Genomic DNA, 26,577 nt, shown 5'->3' with positions numbered 1-26,577 from the left:
TCTGGGCACACAATAAGCTATACCCTCATACTGTACTGTCTAAGGGAATCAATATGGCACCTCCCTCCTCCCATAAGTATAAATACAAATATATAGAGAAGGAATGTTCTGGGCACAGCTATAGCCTCATACTGTACTGTCTAAGGGAGTCAATATGGCACCTCCCTCCTCCCATATGTATAAATACAAATATACAGAGAAGGAATGTTCTGGGCACACAATAAGCTATACCCTCATACTGTACTGTCTAAGGGAATCAATATGGCACCTCCTCCCATATGTATAAATACAAATATACATTGAAGGAATGTTCTGGGCACAGCTATAGCCTCATACTGTACTGTCTAAGGGAAACAATATGGCACCTCCCTCCTCCCATATGTATAAATACAAATATACAGAGAAGGAATGTTCTGGGCACACAATAAGCTATACCTTCATACTGAACTGTCTAAGGGAATCAATATGGCACCTCCCTCCTCCCATATGTATAAATACAAATATACAGAGAAGGAATGTTGTGTAATGGAATATAGAGAGATATGACATACTCAAGAGCAGGTTGCCTTTTTCCTTTAATGTATCCAAACATGAATTAGCAAATTATTACTCAGACAGTCTATAAATAAGAACTGTGAATGTCACATGACTCACGGCAGAGCTAGAACACAGGATTCCCACTGGATGGTGTGATGCCGGCACGGAAATGGAATTATTCACTCCCTGCAATCTATTTTCTTTAACAATGTTTTCTGGAGAGGTTTTAATCTCATTTATATAATTAAATTAGAAAATATTGGCCATTTTATGCAGCATTGCAACAATAGAGTTATGAGGAGGCACCATCTCTCCCTACTATACCTGCTATCCCACAGTCACACTCCCTTCCCAGAGACCATTATCCCACTGTTACTATAGGCACCATCTCTCCCTACTATACCTGCTATCCCACAGTCACACTCCCTTCCCAGAGACTATAATCCCACTGTTACTATAGGCACCATCTCTCCCTACTATACCTGTTATCCCACAGTCACACTCCCTTCCAGAGACTATTATCCACTGTTACTATAGGCACCATCTCTCCCTACTATACCTGCTATCCCACAGTCACACTCCCTTCCCAGAGACTATTATCCACTGTTACTATAGGCACCATCTCTCCCTACTATACCTGCTATCCCACAGTCACACTCCCTTCCCAGAGACTATTATCCACTGTTACTATAGGCACCATCTCTCCCTACTATACCTGCTATTATCCACTGTTACTATAGACACCATCTCTCCCTACTATACCTGCTATCCCACAGTCACACTCCCTTCCCAGAGACTATTATCCACTGTTACTATAGGCACCATCTCTCCCTACTATACCTGCTATTATCCACTGTTACTATAGACACCATCTCTCCCTACTATACCTGCTATCCCACAGTCACACTCCCTTCCCAGAGACTATTATCCACTGTTACTATAGGCACCATCTCTTCCTACTATACCTGCTATCCCACAGTCACACTCCCTTCCCAGAGACTATTATCCACTGTTACTATAGGCACCATCTCTCCCTACTATACCTGCTATCCCACAGTCACACTCCCTTCCCAGAGACTATTATCCACTGTTACTATAGGCACCATCTCTCCCTACTATACCTGTTATCCCACAGTCACACTCCCTTCCCAGAGACTATTATCCCACTGTTACTATAGACACCATCTCTCCCTACTATACCTGCTATCCCACAGTCACACTCCCTTCCCAGAGACTATTATCCACTGTTACTATAGACACCATCTCTCCCTACTATACCTGCTATCCCACAGTCACACTCCCTTCCCAGAGACTATTATCCACTGTTACTATAGGCACCATCTCTCCCTACTATACCTGCTATCCCACAGTCACACTCCCTTCCCAGAGACTATTATCCACTGTTACTATAGGCACCATCTCTCCCTACTATACCTGCTATCCCACAGTCACACTCCCTTCCCAGAGACTATTATCCCACTGTTACTATAGACACCATCTCTCCCTACTATACCTGCTATCCCACAGTCACACTCCCTTCCCAGAGACTATTATCCACTGTTACTATAGACACCATCTCTCCCTACTATACCTGCTATCCCACAGTCACACTCCCTTCCCAGAGACTATTATCCACTGTTACTATAGGCACCATCTCTCCCTACTATACCTGCTATCCCACAGTCACACTCCCTTCCCAGAGACTATTATCCACTGTTACTATAGACACCATCTCTCCCTACTATACCTGCTATCCCACAGTCACACTCCCTTCCCAGAGACTATTATCCCACTGTTACTATAGGCACCATCTCTCCCTACTATATCTGCTATCCCACAATCACACTCCCTTCCCAGAGACTATTATCCACTGTTACTATAGGCACCATCTCTCCCTACTATACCTGCTATTATCCACTGTTACTATAGACACCATCTCTCCCTACTATACCTGCTATCCACAGTCACACTCCCTTCCCAGAGACTATTATCCACTGTTACTATAGACACCATCTCTCCCTACTATACCTGCTATCCCACAGTCACACTCCCTTCCCAGAGACTATTATCCACTGTTTACTATAGACACCATCTCTCCCTACTATACCTGCTATCCCACAGTCACACTCCCTTCCAGAGACTATTATCCACTGTTACTATAGGCACCATCTCTCCCTACTATACCTGCTATCCCACAGTCACACTCCCTTCCCAGAGACTATTATCCACTGTTACTATAGACACCATCTCTCCCTACTATACCTGCTATCCCACAGTCACACTCCCTTCCCAGAGACTATTATCCCCACTGTTACTATAGGCCACCATCTCTCCCTACCTATACCTGCTATCCCACAGTCACACTCCCTTCCCAGAGACTATTATCCACTGGTTACTATAGGCACCATCTCTCCCTACTATATCCTGCTATCCCACAGTCACACTCCCTTCCCAGAGACTATTATTCCACTGTTACTATAGGCACCATCTCTCCCTACTATACCTGCTATCCCACAGTCACACTCCCTTCCCAGAGACTATTATCCCACTGTTACTATAGGCACCATCTCTCCCTACTATACCTGCTATCCCAGCAGTCACACTCCCTTCCCCAGAGACTATTATCCACTGTTACTATAGGCACCATCTCTCCCTACTATACCTGCTATCCCACAGTGACACTCCCTTCCCAGAGACTATTATCCACTGTTACTATAGGCACCATCTCTCCCTACTATACCTGCTATCCCACAGTCACACTCCCTTCCCAGAGACTATTATCCACTGTTACTATAGGCACCATCTCTCCCCTACTATACCTGCTATCCCACAGTCACACTCCCTTCCCAGAGACTATTATCCACTGTTACTATAGGCACCATCTCTCCCTACTATACCTGCTATCCCACAGTGACACTCCCTTCCCAGAGACTATTATCCACTGTTACTATAGGCACCATCTCTCCCTACTATACCTGCTATCCCACAGTCACACTCCCTTCCCACAGACTATTATCCACTGTTACTATAGACACATCTCTCCCTACTATACCTGCTATCCCACAGTCACACTCCCTTCCCAGAGACTATTATCCACTGTTACTATAGGCACCATCTCTCCCTACTATACCTGCTATGCTACAGTTATAGGATTCAGTTACAGTTCAGCAGCCGCTTCCTTTTACTCATAGCTTTTACAGAGATATATCATAAAACTATGGCAGTATATGCTATTACTGCATGCTAAGGACAATTCAGTAGGAACAGCTGCCGACATTTCATAATGTGAATCTAAACCTTATTGCAAAAGTCTATAGTGAAAAACCAGTCAGTGCAATCCTATTGTGCCACCCAGTGGAACACATAAACAATACTGATGAATGAAAAAGCAAACCCTAAGACATTGGTCTCACCAAGCGCCAGATTTGTCACAGAGTGAAATCAGATTTTGATGTTTTTTGGTAAATGTTCGTATCTGGATTATTCTTGGGGCTTTGGAAACTATAAAGGGGAACAGCATAAATCATCTGGTGCACTGCCCTAATATGACCACCAGAGGTCGCCAGATATATGGCAGCCACTGCCAAATTGCCATGGTTGAACTCTCTGCCAGTAGAGAAACTATATCTCTCTGCACGTTGTGTTGTCTCAGCAAATCCTCAGCCCTTTGCTAATCATCCTTTAGTGATACATGATCTGGCAATGGTAATGCAGAAGAAGGACCCTTCCCCAACAAAGATTTATTATAGTATAAAATTGGATGATATAAAAAATCCATCCCTGTTGTTGACTGCAGCACAGCCTAAACATTAACAATATATTGGAGCATGTTGGGAATTGTAGCCCAGACATATTTGCTTAAACCACAGCAGAATAAAACTGCTACAACGTAAAATCCAACAGTCCATATTACCCAGCACTGACCATAAATGTGACACAGAGGCTGTGAATTTAGAAGGAGATTGAAGGGATTATACTTGATTTGGGATTAGATATCCCCGACACAGCATAAAATGCCAACACTGCTATTGATAGTGCCACTTCCCTGCCTCTCAAATTCAGCTTGTTACAAACAATGACAATGCATAGGAGAGGCAATATACAGATGATTTTAAAGGGAGTAAAATAGGGCAACTGCAAGGGGGAATATACATATATGAACCATCTATTTACCTACTGAATGTGCAGGCAGCAAAGCAGGGCTTGTCACCATGGGTTTATTAGCCTCTGGGAAGGGAGTGCGACTGTGGGATAGCAGGTATAGTAGGGAGAGATGGTGCCTATAGTAACAGTGGATAATAGTCTCTGGGAAGGGAGTGTGACTGTGGGATAGCAGGTATAGTAGGGAGAGATGGTGCCTATAGTAACAGTGGATAATAGTCTCTGGGAAGGGAGTGTGACTGTGGGATAGCAGGTATAGTAGGGAGAGATGGTGCCTATAGTAACAGTGGATAATAGTCTCTGGGAAGGGAGTGTGACTGTGGGATAGCAGGTATAGTAGGGAGAGATGGTGTCTATAGTAACAGTGGGATAATAGTCTCTGGGAAGGGAGTGTGACTGTGAGATAGCAGGTATAGTAGGGAGAGATGGTGTCTATAGTAACAGTGGATAATAGTCTCTGGGAAGGGAGTGTGACTGTGGGATAGCAGGTATAGTAGGGAGAGATGGTGTCTATAGTAACAGTGGATAATAGTCTCTGGGAAGGGAGTGTGACTGTGGGATAGCAGGTATAGTAGGGAGAGATGGTGTCTATAGTAACAGTGGGATAATAGTCTCTGGGAAGGGAGTGTGACTGTGGGATAGCAGGTATAGTAGGGAGAGATGGTGCCTATAGTAACAGTGGATAATAGTCTCTGGGAAGGGAGTGTGACTGTGAGATAGCAGGTATAGTAGGGAGAGATGGTGTCTATAGTAACAGTGGATAATAGTCTCTGGGAAGGGAGTGTGACTGTGGGATAGCAGGTATAGTAGGGAGAGATGATGCCTATAGTAACAGTGGATAATAGTCTCTGGGAAGGGAGTGTGACTGTGGGATAGCAGGTATAGTAGGGAGAGATGGTGCCTATAGTAACAGTGGATAATAGTCTCTGGGAAGGGAGTGTGACTGTGGGATAGCAGGTATAGTAGGGAGAGATGGTGCCTATAGTAACAGTGGATAATAGTCTCTGGGAAGGGAGTGTGACTGTGGGATAGCAGGTATAGTAGGGAGAGATGGTGTCTATAGTAACAGTGGGATAATAGTCTCTGGGAAGGGAGTGTGACTGTGAGATAGCAGGTATAGTAGGGAGAGATGGTGTCTATAGTAACAGTGGATAATAGTCTCTGGGAAGGGAGTGTGACTGTGGGATAGCAGGTATAGTAGGGAGAGATGGTGTCTATAGTAACAGTGGATAATAGTCTCTGGGAAGGGAGTGTGACTGTGGGATAGCAGGTATAGTAGGGAGAGATGGTGTCTATAGTAACAGTGGGATAATAGTCTCTGGGAAGGGAGTGTGACTGTGGGATAGCAGGTATAGTAGGGAGAGATGGTGCCTATAGTAACAGTGGATAATAGTCTCTGGGAAGGGAGTGTGACTGTGGGATAGCAGGTATAGTAGGGAGAGATGGTGCCTATAGTAACAGTGGATAATAGTCTCTGGGAAGGGAGTGTGACTGTGGGATAGCAGGTATAGTATGGAGGTGAAAGCATGAAATTCAGGGAGCGCAGTTGTAGTTGAACAACAGCTGACAGTAATGCTCATGGCCCTTCCCCTTGTACAACAGGTGTAGCCACATCACAGTCACATGTTGCCCATTAGGACTCAGATGAGATCATATACGGGTGCTACACATGGATGAGTTGGTGTCACATTCCCGGGTGGTGGGGCTCATTAATAACGCACGCCCTGCTGAGAAGGGAAACATAATATCACAATACTATAAAATATTAACAAACTGACTTGTCTCTGGTTGAGAAGGGGAGACGTGGGCTGAGGGGCACAAAGCGAGACAAATAAACAGGAAGGAAAATGTAATAAGTACAATATATTTATCATTGAATTAGTGAAATACAATACAGTTGATTGGAGGAGATAATGGAGGAGTGATTATGATATATTCCTATTATTACATATTCTCTATACAGGTCCCTGAAATACACGGGGGGCACAAGCTGCCATGTCTGTTACTCAGCAATAAGTCAGTTGGGTCACTGAGGAAGTTCTGTCCTGCTAAATCTGCATCGGCCCCAGTATGAACCCTGACTCAGAGGGGAGACTGAAGGGGTTCAGGGGTACATGGGGGAAATGGAAGAACTATAAGTGTATAATAAAGACATGTAGGGGTACAGAAAGATAAGGAAAGGGCTGTAGGAATACACTGTGGGATAAATGGGGTACAGAGGGGTAACTGAAGGGGTACAGGGGGTAACTGAAGGAGTGTAGGGGTACAGGGGGTAACTGAAGGAGTGTACTGTACAGGGGGGGGTAACTGAAGGGGTACAGGGGGTAACTGAAGGAGTGTAGGGGTACAGGGGGGTAACTGAAGTAGTGTAGGGTAAAGGGGGGTAACTGAAGGGGTACAGGGGGGTAACTGAAGTAGTGTGGGGGTACAGGGGGGTAACTGAAGTAGTGTAGGGGTACAGGAGGGTAACTGAAGGAGTGTAGGGGTATAGGGGGGGGTAACTAAAGGTGTGTAGGGGTACAGGGGGGTAACTGAAGGAGTGTAGGGGCACAGGGTGTAACTGAGGGAGTGTAGGGGTACAGGGGGGTAACTAAAGGCGTGTAGGGGTACAGGGGGGTAACTGAAGGAGTGTAGGGGCACAGGGTGTAACTGAAGGAGTGTAGGGGTACAGGGGGGTAACTAAAGGCGTGTATGGGGTACAGGGGGGTAACTGAAGGAGTGTAGGGGTACAGGGGGGTAACTGAAGGGGTGTAGGGGTACAGGGGGGGTAACTGAAGGAGTGTAGGGGTACAGGGGGCTAACTGAAGGAGTGTAGGGGTACAGGGGGGTAACTAAAGGCATGTAGGGGTACAGGGGGGTAACTGAAAGAGTGTAGGGATACAGGGGGTAACTAAAGGTGTGTAGGGGTACAGGGGGGTAACTGAAGGAATGTAGGGGTACAGAGGGTAACTAAAGGTGTGTAGGGGTACAGGGGGGTAACTGAAGGGGTGTAGGGGTACAGGGGGGTAACTGAAGGCATTTAGGGGTACAGGGGGGTAACTAAATGCGTGTAGGGGTACAGGGGGGTAACTGAAGGAGTGTAGGGGTACAGGGGGGTAACTGAAGGAGTGTAAGGGTACAGGGGAGTAACTGAAAGAGTGTAGGGGTACATGGGGGTAATGAGAGGTGGGGATAACTGACTGTAGGGGTACAGAGGGAAGCAGCAGGGGCGTAACTACAGAGGAAGCCAGGGGGGCCCAGGAGGTATAGGGGCCCCATGAGGCCCTAATTAATGAGCAATTTCAATATATATTGGTTAAAAAAGGGCAACATGTATTTATGTTGGGAGCCATAACATGAATTTTCTGTGGGGCCCAGTAACATCTAGTTACGCCACTGGGAAGCAGTGTTGGACTGGCCCACCGGGATACCAGGAAAACTCCCGGTGGGCCCAGGTGTCAGTGGCCCCTCATGCTGCTAAATATGTGGCCTATTTCATGGTCATTCCCTATTTCTATGAGAACAAAAAGGCTAAATAGATGGAATAATAGATTATAGTATGCAAAGAAAAGAGACTAGGAGAATAGAGGATGAGTGAGGAGAGGAAGAATAATAGTACTGAGGGTGGGCCCTGGTCTAAGGTTTTTGGGTGGGCCCCTGGTGTCCCAGTCCGACACTGGAGGGAAGATGTTGGGGTTACAGTGATACAAGTCAGAAGTGAAATCACTAATCTGTTTAACCTGTTCAGTGCCAGCGCACATTGATATCAATCTACTGAGGCCAGGGGTGTAACTACAGAGGAAGCAGACCCTGCAGCTGCAGGGGGGCCCAAGAGGTAGAGGGGCCCCAATAGTAAGCAATTTCAACAAATATGTGGAAAACAGGACAATTCCTGGATATGTTGGGGTCCCTAAAATGAATTTGCTGTGGGGCCCAGTAACATCTAGTTCCACCGCTGACTGAGGCAAATACTAATGATGTTACAGTCAGAGCTGCCCCAGTTATTGCAGTTCAGGTCCCAGCGCTTTAGCTCATGTGTCAGCGGCACAGTCCCAACTCGCAGACTCCGCTTTGTCTCTCTGTCCCTCCCTCTCCGCTGCACTTCCCCGGCTCTCCGCTACGTGTCGCTGTCTCCCCCGGGGGACCCGAGGCAACGGATAGAGGGGAAGAAGCTGCCGCAGCGGCTCCGTGTGTTGGGCCCGGGGATGCCGCCCTCTCCTTCCCGCTAACTGGGGCCATGGAACGGGAGCCGTGCGGGGCCGGAGCCGCCTGTATCCTCCTCATTGTAGCTATCGGGATGCAGATCGGCCGAGCGGCGGGGGAAGGTAAGTGCCGACAACTGCGGGTGTCATTTACCCTAAACTGCCCATTGAGGGGGGCACTGGTACCCCGGGTGCATTGCTGTCATCTAAATACCCCTGGGAATGCTGGGAAATCCATTAATGCCCCCCCCCCTCCATGGGGGTAAATGCTGCCCCTTGTCATCTCTCTGCACCCCTTGATTATTTATTGTGAGGTTCCCGTCAGCCAATAACTGACCTTCTTCTCTATTGCCCCAGGGTGGGGGAGGGGAGTGTTCTTATTGCCCCACATTGTAGGAGTTCTGCCCCTTTATTTGTTTAGGAGGGATGCTGGGAGTTGTAGTTCATACAACTGGAGACTTCTGTATATAGACAGCAGCATTAACCCCAAACCTGACTCCGCCATCTGCAATACACCTGAAACCTTGCCCTTTAATTTGCTGCACTATAACTCCCAGCAGTGACTGTGGGTAAGGTGCAGGGAGTTCTACGGGATCTGGTGGGCACACTCCTATTATGTATGTATTAGTGTAGAACCCGTTAACCCTTTCCTTCTTACACTATAAAGCCTCAGCCGTTAGTGATGGACGAATAAATTTGCCAGGCGCGAATTTCCGCGTTTCTCCGCCGGCGAATAAACAGGGTCACATGGATGTGGGAGTAGTGTACTAAACAAGGTGGACTATAGAAAACACATGGCTGATAGAGATGGGCAAATTTGTCCCGTTTCGCCAAAGAATTCGCAAATGTCCCTCAAAATGGGCCGAAAAATGTGCGAAATGCATTGAACTCAACGGGCGCGTCTCGCGCATAAACTTTATGTTTATTCAGACGCCCGTTGACTTTAATGCATTTGGACAAAATAGGCGCGCGTATAACAATCGTCGCGGGTAGACAAAAATTGATGCGCTTCAAAATGATTTTGACGTCCATTGACTTCAATGCGTTTCACGAATTTTCGCAGGAAATTCACAAATTTTTCGGTGAAGCGAAACGGGACAAATTTCCTATAGTCCACCCGGCTGCTGTACGCCTTGCTTAGTATATCAGGCCAAATTTCTCCTGTTTTGCCGAAAAAATTTGAAAATTTCCCGCAAAACGGGCTAAAAATTTGCGACATGCATCGAACTCAATGGGCGTCAAAATTATTTTGAAGCGAGACGATTTTGCGAAACTGCTGTGAAAATTCCGCAGACAAAAAAATCCACCATGTGGAAGAAATTTGGGTGCGCGTCAGAATAGTCTCGCGCATAAACGTTTTGTCTAAGATCTAAATTATTCGGACGCCCATTGACATCATTTTGAAATACCATTGAGTTCAATGCATTTCGCAAATTTTTCTTCATTTGCGAAATTTGCGAATTCGCCCATCACTTCATCACATCAGCCATGTGTTTCCTATAGTCCACCTGGCTGCTGTGAACCTTGCTAAGTATACCAGCCATAGTCATGGGAAAATTCGCAAATTTCCCCCAAAACGGGTGAAAAATTTGTGAATTGCATTAAACTCATCAGGCGTCAAAATTATTTGGACGAGCGTCAATGTTGTGTAGCTGCCGCGAAAATTCCGCCAGCAGAAAATCCACCGTGTGGAAGAAATGTGAGTGCGTGTCAGAATAGTCTCGCGGATAAACATTTTGTCGCAAGTCAAAATTATTCAGACACCCATTGACTTCAATGCATTTGGCCAAAATAGGCGCTCGTATAACAGTCGTCGCGGGTAGTCACAAAATTCGCAAATTTCCCGCAAAACGGGTGAAAAATTTGCGAAATTCATTGAATTCAATTTCGCAAAACTGGCGTGAAAATTCCGCAGACTAAAAAATTATTCGGATGCCCATTGACTTTAATGCATTGGACAAAAATATGCGCGCGTATAACAATCGTCGCGGGTAGTCGAAATTGACACGCATCAAAATAATTTCGCGCCCATTGCGTTCAATGCATTTCGCTAATTTTTCTCCGTTTTAATTTGCTAATTTTTGCGGCAAATCGAAAAGGGACAAATTCATCCCTCACTATCAGACATGTGTTTTCTATAGTCCGGGGGGGGGGAGATTTGGGGTGAGTGTTTATTTGTGCCCTGGGTACCCCTGGAACTATAGCAGAGTGACTGTTACCCCAATGTTTCTATATATCTGTAACCTTGTTATGAGCTAAGGGGGCCCAGTCTGAAGGTCAGTTAGGGGGAGATTTGGGGTGAGTGTTTATTTGTGCCCTGGGTACCCCTGGAACTATAGCAGGGTGACACCCCAATGTTTCTATATATCTGTAACCTTGTTATGAGCTAAGGGGGCCCAGTCTGAAGGTCAGTTAGAGGGAGATTTGGGGTGAGTGCTTATTTGTACCCTGAGTACCCCTGGAACTATAGCAGGGTGACTGTTACCCCAATGTTTCTATATATCTGTAACCTTTTTGTGCAGCTCAGTTAGTGAAGAGAAACCCAATTCCCGGGGTATCAGATTAATAGTATTTACCAACACATAGTCACTAATTAGTATTCTCTCACCAGTCTCCAGGGATAACGTTACCCAGCATGCCACGGAGGGTGATGTCATAGAGGGTATCTAGGTAACTGCCAAAATAAACTCCCCGCACCCTTGATAACCAGGAAGGGGAGACCACACAGTTCCGTACAGATAACGTTCTTCTTGTAAATGTGAATAAATCGCAATTGATGAATGTTGAGTGACGGGAGCAGAGTGATAATCATCGGCTTCCTGCTCATTAGGCTCATTTGCATATTTAACTCTTCAGGGAAAGCTGGGACACGTCTCTGGTGTTTCTCATAGTAAGGACTTTAGCTATTCAGTGTTACTTCTAGAAAGCAACTCCCAGGTGTTAAACCAGTTGTTTACCTTTAAATTAACTGTTAGTATAATGTAGAGAGGGATATTCTGAGACAATTTGCAATTGGTTTTCATTTTTTATTATTTGTGGATTTTGAGTTATTTAACTTTTTATTCAACAGCTCTCCATTTTGCAATTTCAGCCATCTGGTTGCTATGGTCCAAATTACCCTAGCAACCATGCACTGATTTGAATAAGAGACTGGAATATGAATAGGAGAGGCCTGAATAGAAAGAGGAGTAATAAAAAGTAGCAAAGACAATACATTTGTAGCCTTACAGAGCTTTTGTTTTTTGATGGGGTCAGTGACCCCCATTTGAAAGCCGGAAAGAGTCAGAAGAAGAAGGCAAATAACTCGAAAACTATAAAATATAAATAATACGGACCAATTGCAAAGTTTCTAGGAATTGGTCATTCTATAACATACTAAAAGATACTTCCCATGTGAACCACCCCTTTAAAGGTTATATTAGCTGGCGCCATATCCCATCATGTGACATTAGGGCTCCTAACTGACGGGATAAATGCGACTAAAGGGGAAGTACACCCGGCAACAGAGAAATTAAAATCCCTCTCTGCCCCACATTGGTTGGAAGGAATCCCATAAATGATATTCTAGAGCTGAGACTTGCAGCTCCTCTCCCCGGTGCATGCTGGGATTGCCGCTGGACGGGGTTGGCTTGTTGTTTTTAGGAGATGGTTCGAATTAGACAGTGCGGTGACCTTACTTCCTGCGCTCATTCATGAAAGATTAAGAAATGCCGGGACTCCAGCCAGAGGCAAAGCAAAGACGTAATACTCTCAGCCGCCCCAGCGCCGACATCAGAAACAACTGAATTAAAAAGCTTGGCCGGCTCCCCTCTTCTGTCTCTGCCTCGCCCCTGACCGAAAGAGATAGAAACGGAATCTCCAAACCTCATCATTTCACCCTAAATCACTCACTGACCCTGGTTAAAAAAAAAAAAAAGTTTTAATAGTTGGTCTCTTGCAGTACCGCGTCTTGCCTGTATTGCTAGGGGGCAGAGCATTTCCAATAGGTTGCAGTAGAACAGCGCCCCTATCACATCCATATCTGCATACAACTGCTACACAGCGAGGCAAGGGAAACCAGACTATTATCAGCATAGTGTGTAATTTATTAGCTGGGTTGGGGGGTTACACTGCCCAGTCCAACCCCCCAATGAGTATCTAGATAAATTCATGTTTGGATTTGGTGTCATAGACTGGCATTGTTAATGGTTCCTACCCCTTGGGACCAAAGAGGACTGTATGGAGAGTAAATGTAGAGATACAAGCACAGCTTTATATGGGTATCTGTGAATATGGGACCCATAGTGACGTCATCACCGCGAGACTGCATTTAACACGAGTGGGTGTCACGGAGACAGACTTATATTCTTGCTGCCATTAGTTTATAAATATTGCAGTGAGACGTAAACGGAAAAGGAATTCAAGTTATGTAACGTGGAAATAGATAGTGCTAAATGCACTAAAGATTGTGGCATCATCTGTTGCTTATATGGCACTGACATGGCAGGATCAAGAGAGAGAGCGCACAAGTCAGTTTAACTGGAATTTGTTGATTGTGGGTTTAAAAAGCTGGGGAGGGAGATGTATCTAAGGATCTGAATTGAAAACCATTGTGACTTCAACACCTGTAAGGTTACCCTCCTCCATCCCAACACAGGTTGAAAACACCCTTTTCTGCCCAAGACTTTATAATATACGATCCTTAGATGTACATTTTATAACTGCAGAAAAAACGAATTGCATGACATCAAAATAGATAGTTCTAAATTCAACGAGAATTGTGATGTCATATTTTACTTGCACCCAGTATAAAGATGGAGTAGCATAACGATCCCCGAAATAGGAATAGTCAAACTGGATGGAATTCATTAATAACAAGGCTTAGTACCAGTTAGGCAGGTTGTCAGATGTATCTAATAATCTTACTTTAAAAAGCATTGTGACATCAACACTCCCTGCCAACAGGGTGTTTCAAAAACATCCTTCAATATGTTAGACTCTAAATGATATTAATTTTACAGGTAAATTCTGTGATATAAGAAATTTTAGTTCTTTAAACTGTTCGGACAGGGTCTTGGATATATTTAGTGATCACACTTGAAAACCATTGTGATATTAACATCTTTTGCATGACCCCCCGCTCCCAAAAAAAAAAAAACGTTATTCAGTGCAAACACTGTTTAATGTTGTTGAGTCTAAATGACATGCACCTTACGTAAAAATTCTACAATAGAGGAGGTGTGCTTGAAGCAGAGCAGGATGTCGGTATTTGTCCGCTAAAACCATTGTGACGTCAACACCCTCCCAATAGAGGTTTAATATACCCACGAATGTCTCATCTAATTTTTATAAACATTTTTAATAAACCCTTAGTGGAACCTTTTCATCTTCCATCAAAGAATAGGTGCGGAATGTGCAACAAAAAAGCATCTGTGCCTGTGCCGTGACATTTGCGTCTGATAGGACACCGCCCGTCTAATCTTCTGTCTGGAGCCCGATGCGAAAACGAGCCTCGGTTACATTTGTCGCTTTATAATAACACATTTTCTAACAGCTGCACCGAAAAATAAGCCCACTCGCATTTATTTCTGTCCCTATGTGAGAATATTTTATGCTCTGTGGAATTCCTCAGGAACATTCTTGACGAGAAATCACAGTACTGGTGACCCCAAAACATGAGACTAATTCCAGCGGGGTACATTATATATATATATATATATATATAGAGAGAGAGAGAAAGAGAGGTGCACATGTTACTGCCTGTATTGTAGTAGTGGGGGATAAAGACTTGAATGCTGATTTGTCTGTGCCGATAAAGTTGGATAAAGAAGACGTGACCCTACAATAATAGCTTTTAGATTGTAAGCTCCATTGGGCAGAGATCATTTGCAAAAGTCAATATTTGTACGTAATCTAGGATGTCAGACATGGGAATCGCTGCAGCAAAATTGGACCGTTCCCAGTTTCTATCGCCACAGAGTCTTTGAATGCTGGGGTCACAGTGTCACAAAATGCTGGGGTAACCGTGTCGTGAAATGCGCGGTAACCACAATAATTCGTGATCTAGCTGGCCGCGCTGGTTCCTTTCTGACAGCGACATAAATGTTTCTATTCACAGCACTTAAGGTAGAGTCCTGCAGCGGGTCGGGTACCCGCGGGTTACCCGCAAAAACCTGCAGTACCATGCGGGTTTTTCATTGAAGTTCAAGGTGCGGGTATACGGCGGTTCTGCGGGTTTGCGGGTTGTGGGTCGGGCTGCGGGTCTTCTCAATATCAATATTTGCTCCTTTTTTCTGGTCACATCCACTTCCGATGATGTAATGTCCGGTACACAATGACAGCACTTCCGGTTTTACTCCCTTTTTCCTGATCATATCTACTTCCGATGATGTCACTTCCGGTTTATAATGACAGCACTTCCTGATTCTTGATGGTCAGCGGGTCGCGGGTCCGGGTTGCAGAGAAGGTACTTGCGGGTCGGGTTGCGGGTCCAAGCGGGTAAGAATGCGGGGTGCGGGTTGTGGATTGCAGGTTGCAGGTACAGGTCGGGTTCGGGTCCCAAAAAATGGACCCGCGCAGGACTCTAATTTAAGGGATTAATTGTTTTTCTAATAGTATAGTATAGATACTGAATATACCAGCCAGGGCCCTGTACACATTCTCCACCAAATACAGCAAGGCATTAGGTTCTTTATGCGCCTCTTGCAACTGCTGGGGTTCCTTTTCAATTCTGGGGTTCATTGAAAGAACTAAACACCCCTATAGGCACCCCTAATTGTTAATCCCTTAATGTAGCTGATTTATTCTCGGGGGGGGGGGAGGCACTGTAAGTAATTAATCCTAAAATTCATATACATCTCAACCTCCTTTTGGGAAAGGATTCTGATTTGTAGCAAGAAACTGAGTCATTCTCTTACTTACCCTTTTAGGGGAGGAGCCTGATATTTTCTATACACCCACCAGTCGTTGCTCATTACTTCTACCCTGGTTCGGTCCAAATCTTAATTAAAAAAAAGCACCATCCTTGGGTGCATTAGGCGGCTTCTGTATCCCAGGTATCCCTTGCTGGGCCTAACTGTCCCGTTTTGTCCCGGGTTTGTTAATGAAATGTTCCTACTTTCCCTTTGATCTCCTGCACTGAACAGCCAGAGAAAGATACAAAGTTTCTAACTTAATTGGCTTTTAGCAGAGAGCCCAGAGTAGATACTTAGATAATTTTGTAACAATCTGAGATAAGCAGGTCACTTGGGAGAACTTAGACTCACAGTTTAAATCAGGGGTCCCCAACCCGCCGGTCCGCGGACAGACTTGAACTGAGCCACCAAGTCCGAATTTTACGTGGTGAAGCCGAAATTTGACGCTGGCGTGTCCGAACTTATTAAATTATATAAATTAATTGCGAAATTAATGCACCACAACCAGTCCACGCCCCCCCCCCCGGTCCTTGAAAAAATTAGGGCTTTACACCCGTCCCTGGGGCAATAAAGTTTGGGGACCGCTAGTTTAAAGGGCAATTCACTTTCATTAGCAAAACTGTAACTTTCATAACCTGCCAAAATTTGTAAAATGGACATGGTCATTAGGGGGTGTGGCCACAAAATGGGCGTGGTCAAAACCACTTTTTCTCAAATCTTTTTGTCCTTCGTATTATTTACAAAATGTTGGAAGGTTTGGACAACCCAGGAGTGGAGCACCACAAGTTGGAGTCTTGCAGCGGGTCGGGTACCCGCGGGTTGCGGGTAGAAGTTCCAGGTGTGGGTACAGACGCGGGTCGGCGGTTCTGTGGGTTTGCGGGTCGGCCCGCAGGTCGTCTCAATAGTGATTTCTACTCCTTTTTTATGATCACGCCTACTTCTGATGATGTCACTTCTGGTTTACAATGACAGCCCTTCCTGATTCTTGATGGTCAGAGGGTCCGGGTTGCGGATCGGGTAAGAATGTGGGTTGCGGGTCCGGGTTGCAGGTTTTGGGTACTGGTTCCAAAAAATGCACCCACGCAGGACTCTACCCCAAGTCCTGCAATAAGGTAGAATTTTGCACAGAGAACCTGTCGGTTGTCACCAACTCAGCCCATTGTGACTGTGGGCTCCTCGGATGGACTCGCACGTGCCGTTTCGCTCGTGGGAATATTCTGACGTGACGCAAGGATCCGAGTTCTGCATTTTATCCTCTCAGTGGCTCTTCAGATAAACCCAATCAGACTCAGAGATGCATTTTCTGCAGAGAAATCTTATGAATAGGATTTGTGTGACAGCCCCGACCTCTTGTTCTCTGCCTGCACTCAGTCTAGGAGGCATCTCGAGACTCTTAGGGCAGACGCTCAGATTCGGGGAGATTAGTCTCCCGGCGACAAACCTCCTCTTCTTCGGGGCGACTAATCTCCCAGAACTGCCTTCCCTCCTCGAAATCACCGGCCCGATGGTCGGATCTTTTTGTTTTCTGAAAACAAAACGCTCCGAGTGCCATCCTGCGATTTACATTCTAGCCGGCTGGAGGCAGTTCAGGGAGATTATTTGCCCGAAGAAGATGTTATTTATCGCCGGGTGACTAAATCTCCCGAATCTGAGCGTGTGTCTCTGCCCTTAAAGGGGCCATAAACGCTCCCATCGCATCCCCAGCTCTTCAACGTCAGTGGCTCAACTACAAATGCACAAAAGGTTCCAAGTGTGTTATAGAAATTATTCTAAAAAATCTTATTAACCATGCAAAACAAAGAGCATTCTACTGACCTAACAGCTATGGGATCCTTAATCCGTAAACCCGTTATCCAGAAAGCTCTGAATTACAGAAAGCTCTGAATTACAGAAAGCTTGTCTCCCATAGACTCAATTTTATCCAAGTAATACACATTTTTTACAATTATTTCCTTTTTCTGTGTAATAATAAAACAGTACCTTCTACTTGATCCCAACTAAGATATAATTAATCCTTATTGGAAGCAAAACCAGCCTATTGGGGTTATTTAATATTTATTTGATTTTCTAGTAGACTTAAGGTATGGAGATCCAAATTACAGAAAGATCCGTTATCTGGAAAGGCCCCGAGCATTCTGGATAACAGGTCCCATACCTGTACCTTCTACTTGATCCCAACTAAGATATAATTAATCCTTATTGGAAGCAAAACCAGCCTATTGGGGTTATTTAATGTTTATATGATTTTCTAGTAGACTTAAGGTATGAAGATCCAAATTACAGAAAGATCCATTATCTGGAAAGCCCCCGAGCATTCTGGATAACAGGTCCCATATCTGTACCTTCTACTTGATCCCAACTAAAATATAATTAATCCTTATTGGAAGCAAAACCAGCCTATTGGGTTTATTTAATGTTTATGTGATTTTCTAGTAGACTTAAGGTATGAAGATCCAATTTACAGAAAGATCTGTTATCCGGAAACCCCCAGGTCCCGAGCATTCTGGATAACAGGTCCCATACCTGTATATGAGAGAGAATTCACCAGTAAGAATAAAACAGTAAAATCTCTGTTCCTTTTGCTTTTGGTATTTTCGTCACAGATTCCATCAGAGAGAATTAATTCAGAGAGCGAGGGAATGTCGTTCATAGTGCGGCTTCGCTAATTGTTTCCGAGATTCCTTCAGAGGGAATCAAGTCTGATGCCTCCACATTCTCCAGGGGAAACTAGGGGTTGACATAATGTTTATTGTATATGGAAATTTTATGTATAATAGACCCTCCCTAATTTAGGAAGCCAAAAAAAGGGAATGCTGTATTTTATATACTGTACTTACTGTACCAGCCCTATAACAGTAATGATCCAGTTGCCTCCCAGCAGCTCCTCATCTTGGATCTTGTTTTGAGTGTCAGTGGCTCTGCACATGCTCAGTGGGCTCTGGGCTGCTTAAGGGTCGGGGGAAATCTTTTAAAGCATTAACAGAAATTAAGGTTCATTTTCCAAAGAAGCAAGTGCTACAGGGCTGATAATGAATCGATTCTGATGCAGACTGCACTGGTTTCCATGCTACCATGTAATGTGAAGTCTGAACTAATTACTAATCAGCCTTATATTGTGACATTTCTATTCTATGTGTACTGTATATTGTGAGTGGGTCCCTAAGCTCAGTAAGTGACAGCAGCACAGAGCATGTGCAGTGAATCAGCAGAAAAGAAGATGGGGAGCTACTGGGGCATCTTTGGAGACACAGATCTTTACTGCTAAAGGGCTGTGGTTGCCTTGGGCTGGAACAGAAGCACAAAACACAAGTGGGGTTATTTATTAAAGTCTGAATGCCAAAAACTCGAAAAATTTGATTTTTTTTTTACTATAAAATCCGAATTTTTAGAAGAAGAAAAAAAAAACTTGATTTTTGAGATTTATTATACCCCGAGGATGGAAAAAGTCCAAATCCGCCGAAAATGCGGCATTTCAGACTCATCTCAGACTTACCGGGGTTGTGTATAAGTCAGTGGGAGAGGTCACCATCCTATTTGGAATTTTCTGTGGAATTAACCCAAAAATCTGATTATTTTAGACTTTTAGGGCAAAAATCTGAAGAAGCCTGGCTTTTCGGTTAAAGATATCCGGAAAAAAAATAGGGATGCACCGAATCCAGGATTCGGTTTTGGATTCGGCCTTTTCCAGCAGGATTCAGATTCGGCCGAGTCCTTGTGCCTTGCCGAACTGAATCCTAATTTGCATATGCAAGTTAGGGGGCGGGAAGGTAAATCACGTAACTTTTTGTCTAGGAATGCACCGAATCCAGAATTCGGTTCGGGATTCGGCCAAGATTCGGCCTCTTTCAGCAGGATTCGGCCGAATCCTTCTTCCTGGCCGAACCAAATCCGAATCCTAATTTGCATATGTAAATTAGGGATGGGGAGGGAAACCACGTGACTTTTTGCCACAAAACAAGGAAGTAAAAAAAGTTTTCCACTTCCCACCCCTTGGTATTCGGCTGAATCTCTCATGAAGGATTCGGGGGTTCGGCCGTGCATCCCTATTTTTGTCATAAAATAAGGAAGTAAAATATTTTTTTCCACTTTTTACCTTCCTGTCACAAATTCGCATATGCAAATTACGATTTGGTTCGGTATTTGGCCGAATCTTTCATGAAGGATTCGGGTACCGTATTCAGTGCATCCTTAGAAAATGTTTGAGTCAGATTTTGTCCCCAATACGGTTAAATCTTGATATTTTTTAATAATAAATAAGGTCCGATAGTGGATTCTAGTTTGGTCTGGCTTTTTTCATGAAAATAATCAGAAAAATTTGGATTTTGATCAATAAGGCCCAAAGTGTCCCATTTCTAGACTGTGTCTTTGTTTAGATTTCATTCTCTTTTAATGCTACTTTCATATCCAACTCTAGGGGGCGCTTCCCCATATATAGGGGGGCTTCTGCTGTGGAAGCAGCAATGTAGCATTTCCATCCGTCTGTCTGTCTGTCTGTCTGTCTGGTAGTTAGGGTTGCCGTCTGACTGCGGAAGCAACTGTAGTGCAGGATAAAGAATCCTGATTGGAGGATCCTTTATGCAATTGAAAGGGGTACAAATAAATAAAATGGTGAAATATTAAGGAATAATACAACTGCTCGTGGGGAACATACACATATACATGGCTGGCACAGCTTTGTTGGCGCTATGATGATGGTGCATGGGGGCAATTGCCAGTGATTGAGTGAGCCGCTTCCACGCCGGGACTGCCGGTCCCTTATAATAGAGCTGACAGTTGCAGAAAGATAGAAATTGGTCTCTGCAGGCAAGCGAATAGGAATTACGCTTTTCCTCTTGATCTCCCCCCCCCCATCTCAGCCGGTTCTGCTGACACATTAACTCTTGTGAATCCATCCATACATTTGGCCTGGACTGTTATTAGGCTGCTGTAACCCCCAGCATGTACAATAGCTCCTATTATATGTAGTCGGCCGATTATTTCTCATGCGGTATCTGCAAGAAGCGGATTAAATTAAAATGCTGATGTCATACAGTGGACCTTATGAGCCATAAAAATCCTTTTGGGGAAGGCCACATCCAGTCTGCGGGCCTCCAGTCGGAAAAGCCCAGAGTACTGTCATGGGAAAGATTATTTTTTCAAAATGAATCAGTTAATAGTGCTGCTCCAGCAGAATTCTGCACTGAAATCCATTTCTCAAAAGAGCAAACAGAGTTTTTTATATTTTATTTTGAAATCTGACACGGGGCTAGACATATTGTCAATTTCCCAGCTGCCCCCAGTCATGTGCTCTGATAAACTACAGTCACTCTTTACTGCTGAACTGCAAGTTGGTGTGTTATTACCCCCCTCCCAGCAGCCTAACAACAGAACAATGGGAAGGTAACCAGATAGCAGCTCCCTAACACAAGATAACAGCTGCCTGGTAGATCTAAGTAAAAACCAGGTCCCACTGAGACACATTCAGTTACATTGAGAAGGAGAAACAATAGCTTATCTGAAAGCAGTTCCATCCTAAAGTGCAGGCTCTTTCTGAAAGCACATGACCAGGCAAAATGACCTGAGATGCACCTACACATCAATATTACAACTAAATACACTTGTTGGTTCAGGAATGACATTTTATATTGTAGAGTGAATTATTTGCAGTGTAAACAGTGTCATTTAGAAATATAAAAATACTTCATAAAAATTGTGACCGAATTCCTTTAATTTAAGGCAAACTTCACATTTAGGGCAGAGACAAACGTGGAGATTCGGGGAGATTAGTCGCCTCTTTTTCGGTCGACTAATCTCCCCGAACTGGCTTCCCGTCAGGCTAGAATTTAAATTGCCGGCGGGGATGGCACTCGGAACTCTTCGTTTTCTGAAGTTTCCTCGTGAGGCGACTTCGGAAAACGAAGCGCTCTGAGTTCCATCCCCCAGCAATTTAGATTCTAGCCGGCAGGGAGGCAGCTCGGGGAGATTAGTCGCCCGAAGAAGAGGCGAAATCTCTCCAAACCTTCTCGTCTGTCTCTGCCCTTAGGCCAAAGGCAAACTGGACATGATTTCAGCCGGCTAAGAACTTTTTTTTCCCTGCTGCAAACAACCCAGCCCTGCAGAGTGTCATTCAGTAATATTTTACTTTTTGAAAATAGATACCTACAGATTTTCCATGTACGTAATTATGTATATACTGTATACGTGGAGTGAGCGGAGCTGTTGATGCATTAGACCTCTGCAGTGGTTCAATGCAAATTGGTGGAACAATGGAACTCAGAATTACAATGTAACTCAAGGGGTCTGGTGGGCCCCACAACCAGATTGCTCACTAGTTTCCCTACTGACTCAGTAGCTTCACATCTGTCCCCTGCATATTTTAAGATAAATGTGAATAAGCCGGGTGCCTTGATTTGCTTTTTCTTTCCGGGGGGCAGAGAGATATGCGGCAGCAGCCTGACCCTCGCTGCTCTATCATTCCCAAGAGAGGCAGAAATCGGCTTTGGGAATAAATTTCTCTCTCTTTCACCTGCCACCTGTCGCTATAATGAATACTGTTTGTATTGTCTGTGTCCAACGAGTATGGCCCTCTGGACTGGGAATCTGATTAGTGAGTAATGATGTGTAATTCTGCCTCCTGCTGCAAAACGAAGTAACAACTTTATATGTGTCTGTTTGTGCAGCAGATGCCGGTAGTATGGCAGCCTCGGTTATATGGATAATAGCAGTTAGAAGACAGAGAAGGGATTGTGTGAGTGTTCCCTGGGTTGATCTGCCATTAAATCTTGTGGTTATAGTGTAACTGGCACATCAGGGTAATGTAGATCATCTGGCAGGGCTCGAACAGAACACACAGCAGGATAAATACAGGGCCAATTCCATGTATAATACCCCAGAACACACAGCAGGATAAATACATACATGGATGATACCCCAGAACCTATGGCAGGATAAATACATGGGCAATTCCATGTATAACACGCCAGGACACACAGCAGGATAAATACAGAGCCAATTCCATGTATAATTCCCCAGAACAAACAGCAGGATAAATACAGGGCCAATTCCATGTATAATACCCCAGAACACACAGCAGGATAAATACAGTGCCAATTCCATGTATAATACCCCAGAACACACAGCAGATAAATACAGTGCCAATTCCATGTATAATACCCCAGAACACACAGAGGGATAAATACAGTGCCAATTCCATGTATAATACCCCAGAACACACAGCAGGATAAATACAGTACCAATTCCATGTATAATACCCCAGAACACACAGCAGGATAAATACAGTACCAATTCCATGTATAATACCCCAGAACACACAGCAGGATAAATACAGTGCCAATTCCATGTATAATACCCCAGAACACACAGCAGATAAATACAGTGCCAATTCCATGTATAATACCCCAGAACACACAGCAGGATAAATACAGGGCCAATTCCATGTATAATACCCCAGAACACACAGCAGGATAAATACATACATGGATGATACCCCAGAACCTATGGCAGGATAAATACATGGGCAATTCCATGTATAACACGCCAGGACACACAGCAGGATAAATACAGAGCCAATTCCATGTATAATTCCCCAGAACAAACAGCAGGATAAATACAGGGCCAATTCCATGTATAATACCCCAGAACACACAGCAGGATAAATACAGTGCCAATTCCATGTATAATACCCCAGAACACACAGCAGATAAATACAGTGCCAATTCCATGTATAATACCCCAGAACACACAGAGGGATAAATACAGTGCCAATTCCATGTATAATACCCCAGAACACACAGCAGGATAAATACAGTACCAATTCCATGTATAATACCCCAGAACACACAGCAGGATAAATACAGTACCAATTCCATGTATAATACCCCAGAACACACAGCAGGATAAATACAGTGCCAATTCCATGTATAATACCCCAGAACACACAGCAGATAAATACAGTGCCAATTCCATGTATAATACCCCAGAACACACAGCAGGATAAATACAGGGCCAATTCCATGTATAATACCCCAGAACACACAGCAGGATAAATACTGGGCCAATTCCATATATAATACCCCAGAACACACAGCAGGATAAATACAGTGCCAATTCCATGTATAATACCCCAGAACACACAGCAGATAAATACAGTGCCAATTCCATGTATAACACGCCAGAACACACAGCAGATAAATACAGTGCCAATTCCATGTATAATACCCCAGAACACACAGCAGGATAAATACAGGGCCAATTCCATATATAATACCCCAGAACACACAGCAGGATAAATACAGTGCCAATTCCATGTATAATACCCCAGAACACACAGCAGATAAATACAGTGCCAATTCCATGTATAACACGCCAGAACACACAGCAGATAAATACAGTGCCAATTCCATGTATAATACCCCAGAACACACAGCAGATAAATACAGTGCCAATTCCATGTATAATACCCCAGAACACACAGCAGATAAATACAGTGCCAATTCCATGTATAATACCCCAGAACACACAGAGGGATAAATACAGTGCCAATTCCATGTATAATACCCCAGAACACACAGCAGGATAAATACAGTGCCAATTCCATGTATAATACCCCAGAACACACAGCAGATAAATACAGTACCAATTCCATGTATAATACCCCAGAAAACACAGCAGGATAAATACAGGGCCAATTCCATGTATAATACCCCAGAACACACAGCAGATAAATACAGTGCCAATTCCACGTATAACACGCCAGAACACACATCAGGATAAATACAGTGCCAATTCCATGTATAATAACCCAGAACACACGCAGGATAAATACAGGGCCAATTCCATGTATAATAACCCAGAACACACAGCAGATAAATACAGTGCCAATTCCATGTATAATACCCCAGAACACACAGCAGATAAATACTGGGCCAATTCCATGTATAATACCCCAGAACACACGTCAGGATAAATACAGTGCCAATTCCATGTATAGTAACCCAGAACACAGTGCAGGATACATACATACTGTACATGTATGATACCCCTGAACCCACAACAGGATAAATACAGTGCCAATTTCATGTATAATACCCCAGAACACATGGCAGGATAGATACAGGGCCAATTCCATGTATAATACCCCAGAACACACAGCAGATAAATACAGTGCCAATTCCATGTATAATACCCCAGAACACATGGCAGGATAAATACAGGGCCAATTCCATGTATAATACCCCAGAACACACAGCAGGATAAATACAGTGCCAATTCCATGTATAATACCCCAGAACACATGGCAGGATAAATACAGGGCCAATTCCATGTATAATACCCCAGAACACACAGCAGGATAAATACAGTGCCAATTACATGTATAATACCCCAGAACACACAGCAGATAAATACAGGGCCAATTCCATGTATAATACCCCAGAACACACAGCAGATAAATACAGTGCCAATTCCATGTATAATACCCCAGAACACACAGCAGATAAATACAGTGCCAATTCCATGTATAATACCCCAGAACATAGGGCTGGATAAATACAATGCCAATTCCATGTATAATACCCCAGAAAACACGGCAGGATAAATACAGGGCCAATTCCATATATAACAATCCAGAACACAGGGCAGGATACATACATATATGATACCCTAGAACCTACAGCAGAATAATTACAGGGCCAGTTCCATGTATAATACCCCAGAACATATGTCAGCATAAATACAGTGGCAATTCCATGTATAATATCACTGTCCTGTATTTGTAGAATATTGATTGGTGTTGGGATATAGTCGATTAACGACCTTATTCTTCATTAGAATGTACGGCATAAAGCCCATATTCTAAATGGATAAAATAATACTTTTTTTGGCAGCATAAGACTCTTTGTGAGACCTAAGAGGTCCCTAAATATTTCTTCTATCTGTGCAATGCTGTGTTTGCCACAAGTGATGTATGTTGGAGACTTTGGATCCCTGGAGGAATAGCGAGTTACTAGGAGACAAAATGTACGAGCTGAATTTTAATGAAGCTTTTCCCTTTTGTGCACCACTATCACAGACTCATCAATCAAACCCGTGTGGCGTTTATAGCAGTGTCCTCTTCCCAGACAACAAAATCCTCTTCTCCCCTCCGCCCACCCGTCCCTATTTCTCGTCCAGGATCGAGTGTTTGCTACCTATAAACTGCTTGTTCAACATATGTTTTAAGGCCTAGGAATGTGCATTTTATTGGTTTATTTAAAGCTGTATTAGTGCCTCTCCTCCTTGTTCTGCACGCAGCCTTCCCGCGGCACCCGAGAATTCCTGGGAAATTCCTAATGCCATAATTGTAACCCTAATCTAGTCATTTATTCAGCAGTGCAGCTCAGGCTCAGGACACTCCTTTGTGGTTAAAGAGTTGCATTCTTTCTGGGTCTTCTTGAAGACCAGCTTGGTCTTCTACCTATAGGCATCAGCTCAAACTGGGGTGTCTTGGCCAACCGGGGCTCTGACATAATTTTTCATATTTTTTCCCTTGGTCATATGTCCTTCTAAAATACTGTTTTAAGTCTAATCTTAGTAGATGGTGGTATCTTCTCGGTTTTGTGTACCGTTGCACTTGATTGTGTGTCCTGATACACTTAGGGACAGATTGACAGAAGATCAAATGGGAAATCACTTCCTATCCATTGGATCTTCTTAGGAATTGTGATCCAATCAATCACGTTATCCTATTGCTCTAGTACAGGGATTCCTTTGTATGTTGCTCCGCTTGGATCAGACCCAGTTGAAGGCCCATATTCTATCCTCCCCTT

General features: G+C 44.1%; 1 protein-coding gene across 2 annotated transcripts in view; it reads left to right on the top strand.

The window, feature by feature from the left end:
* The first annotated feature begins 8,695 nt into the window (after nt 1-8,695).
* Nucleotides 8,696-26,577, top strand: part of kiaa1549.L (KIAA1549 L homeolog) — a 38,163-nt gene continuing 20,281 nt past the window's right edge. For both annotated transcript variants that reach the window (XM_018240878.2, XM_018240877.2), the window contains exon 1: nt 8,696-9,002. In XM_018240878.2, coding sequence (XP_018096367.1) covers nt 8,711-9,002 — 292 coding nt within the window. In that variant the 5' untranslated portion in view covers nt 8,696-8,710. The remainder of the gene's footprint in view (nt 9,003-26,577) is intronic.

Source organism: Xenopus laevis, chromosome 3L, assembly GCF_017654675.1.
Source record: "Xenopus laevis strain J_2021 chromosome 3L, Xenopus_laevis_v10.1, whole genome shotgun sequence".
Lineage (NCBI taxonomy): Eukaryota > Metazoa > Chordata > Amphibia > Anura > Pipidae > Xenopus > Xenopus laevis.
Note: the sequence above shows the minus strand (reverse complement) of the source record. Positions and strands in the feature narration are given on the sequence as shown.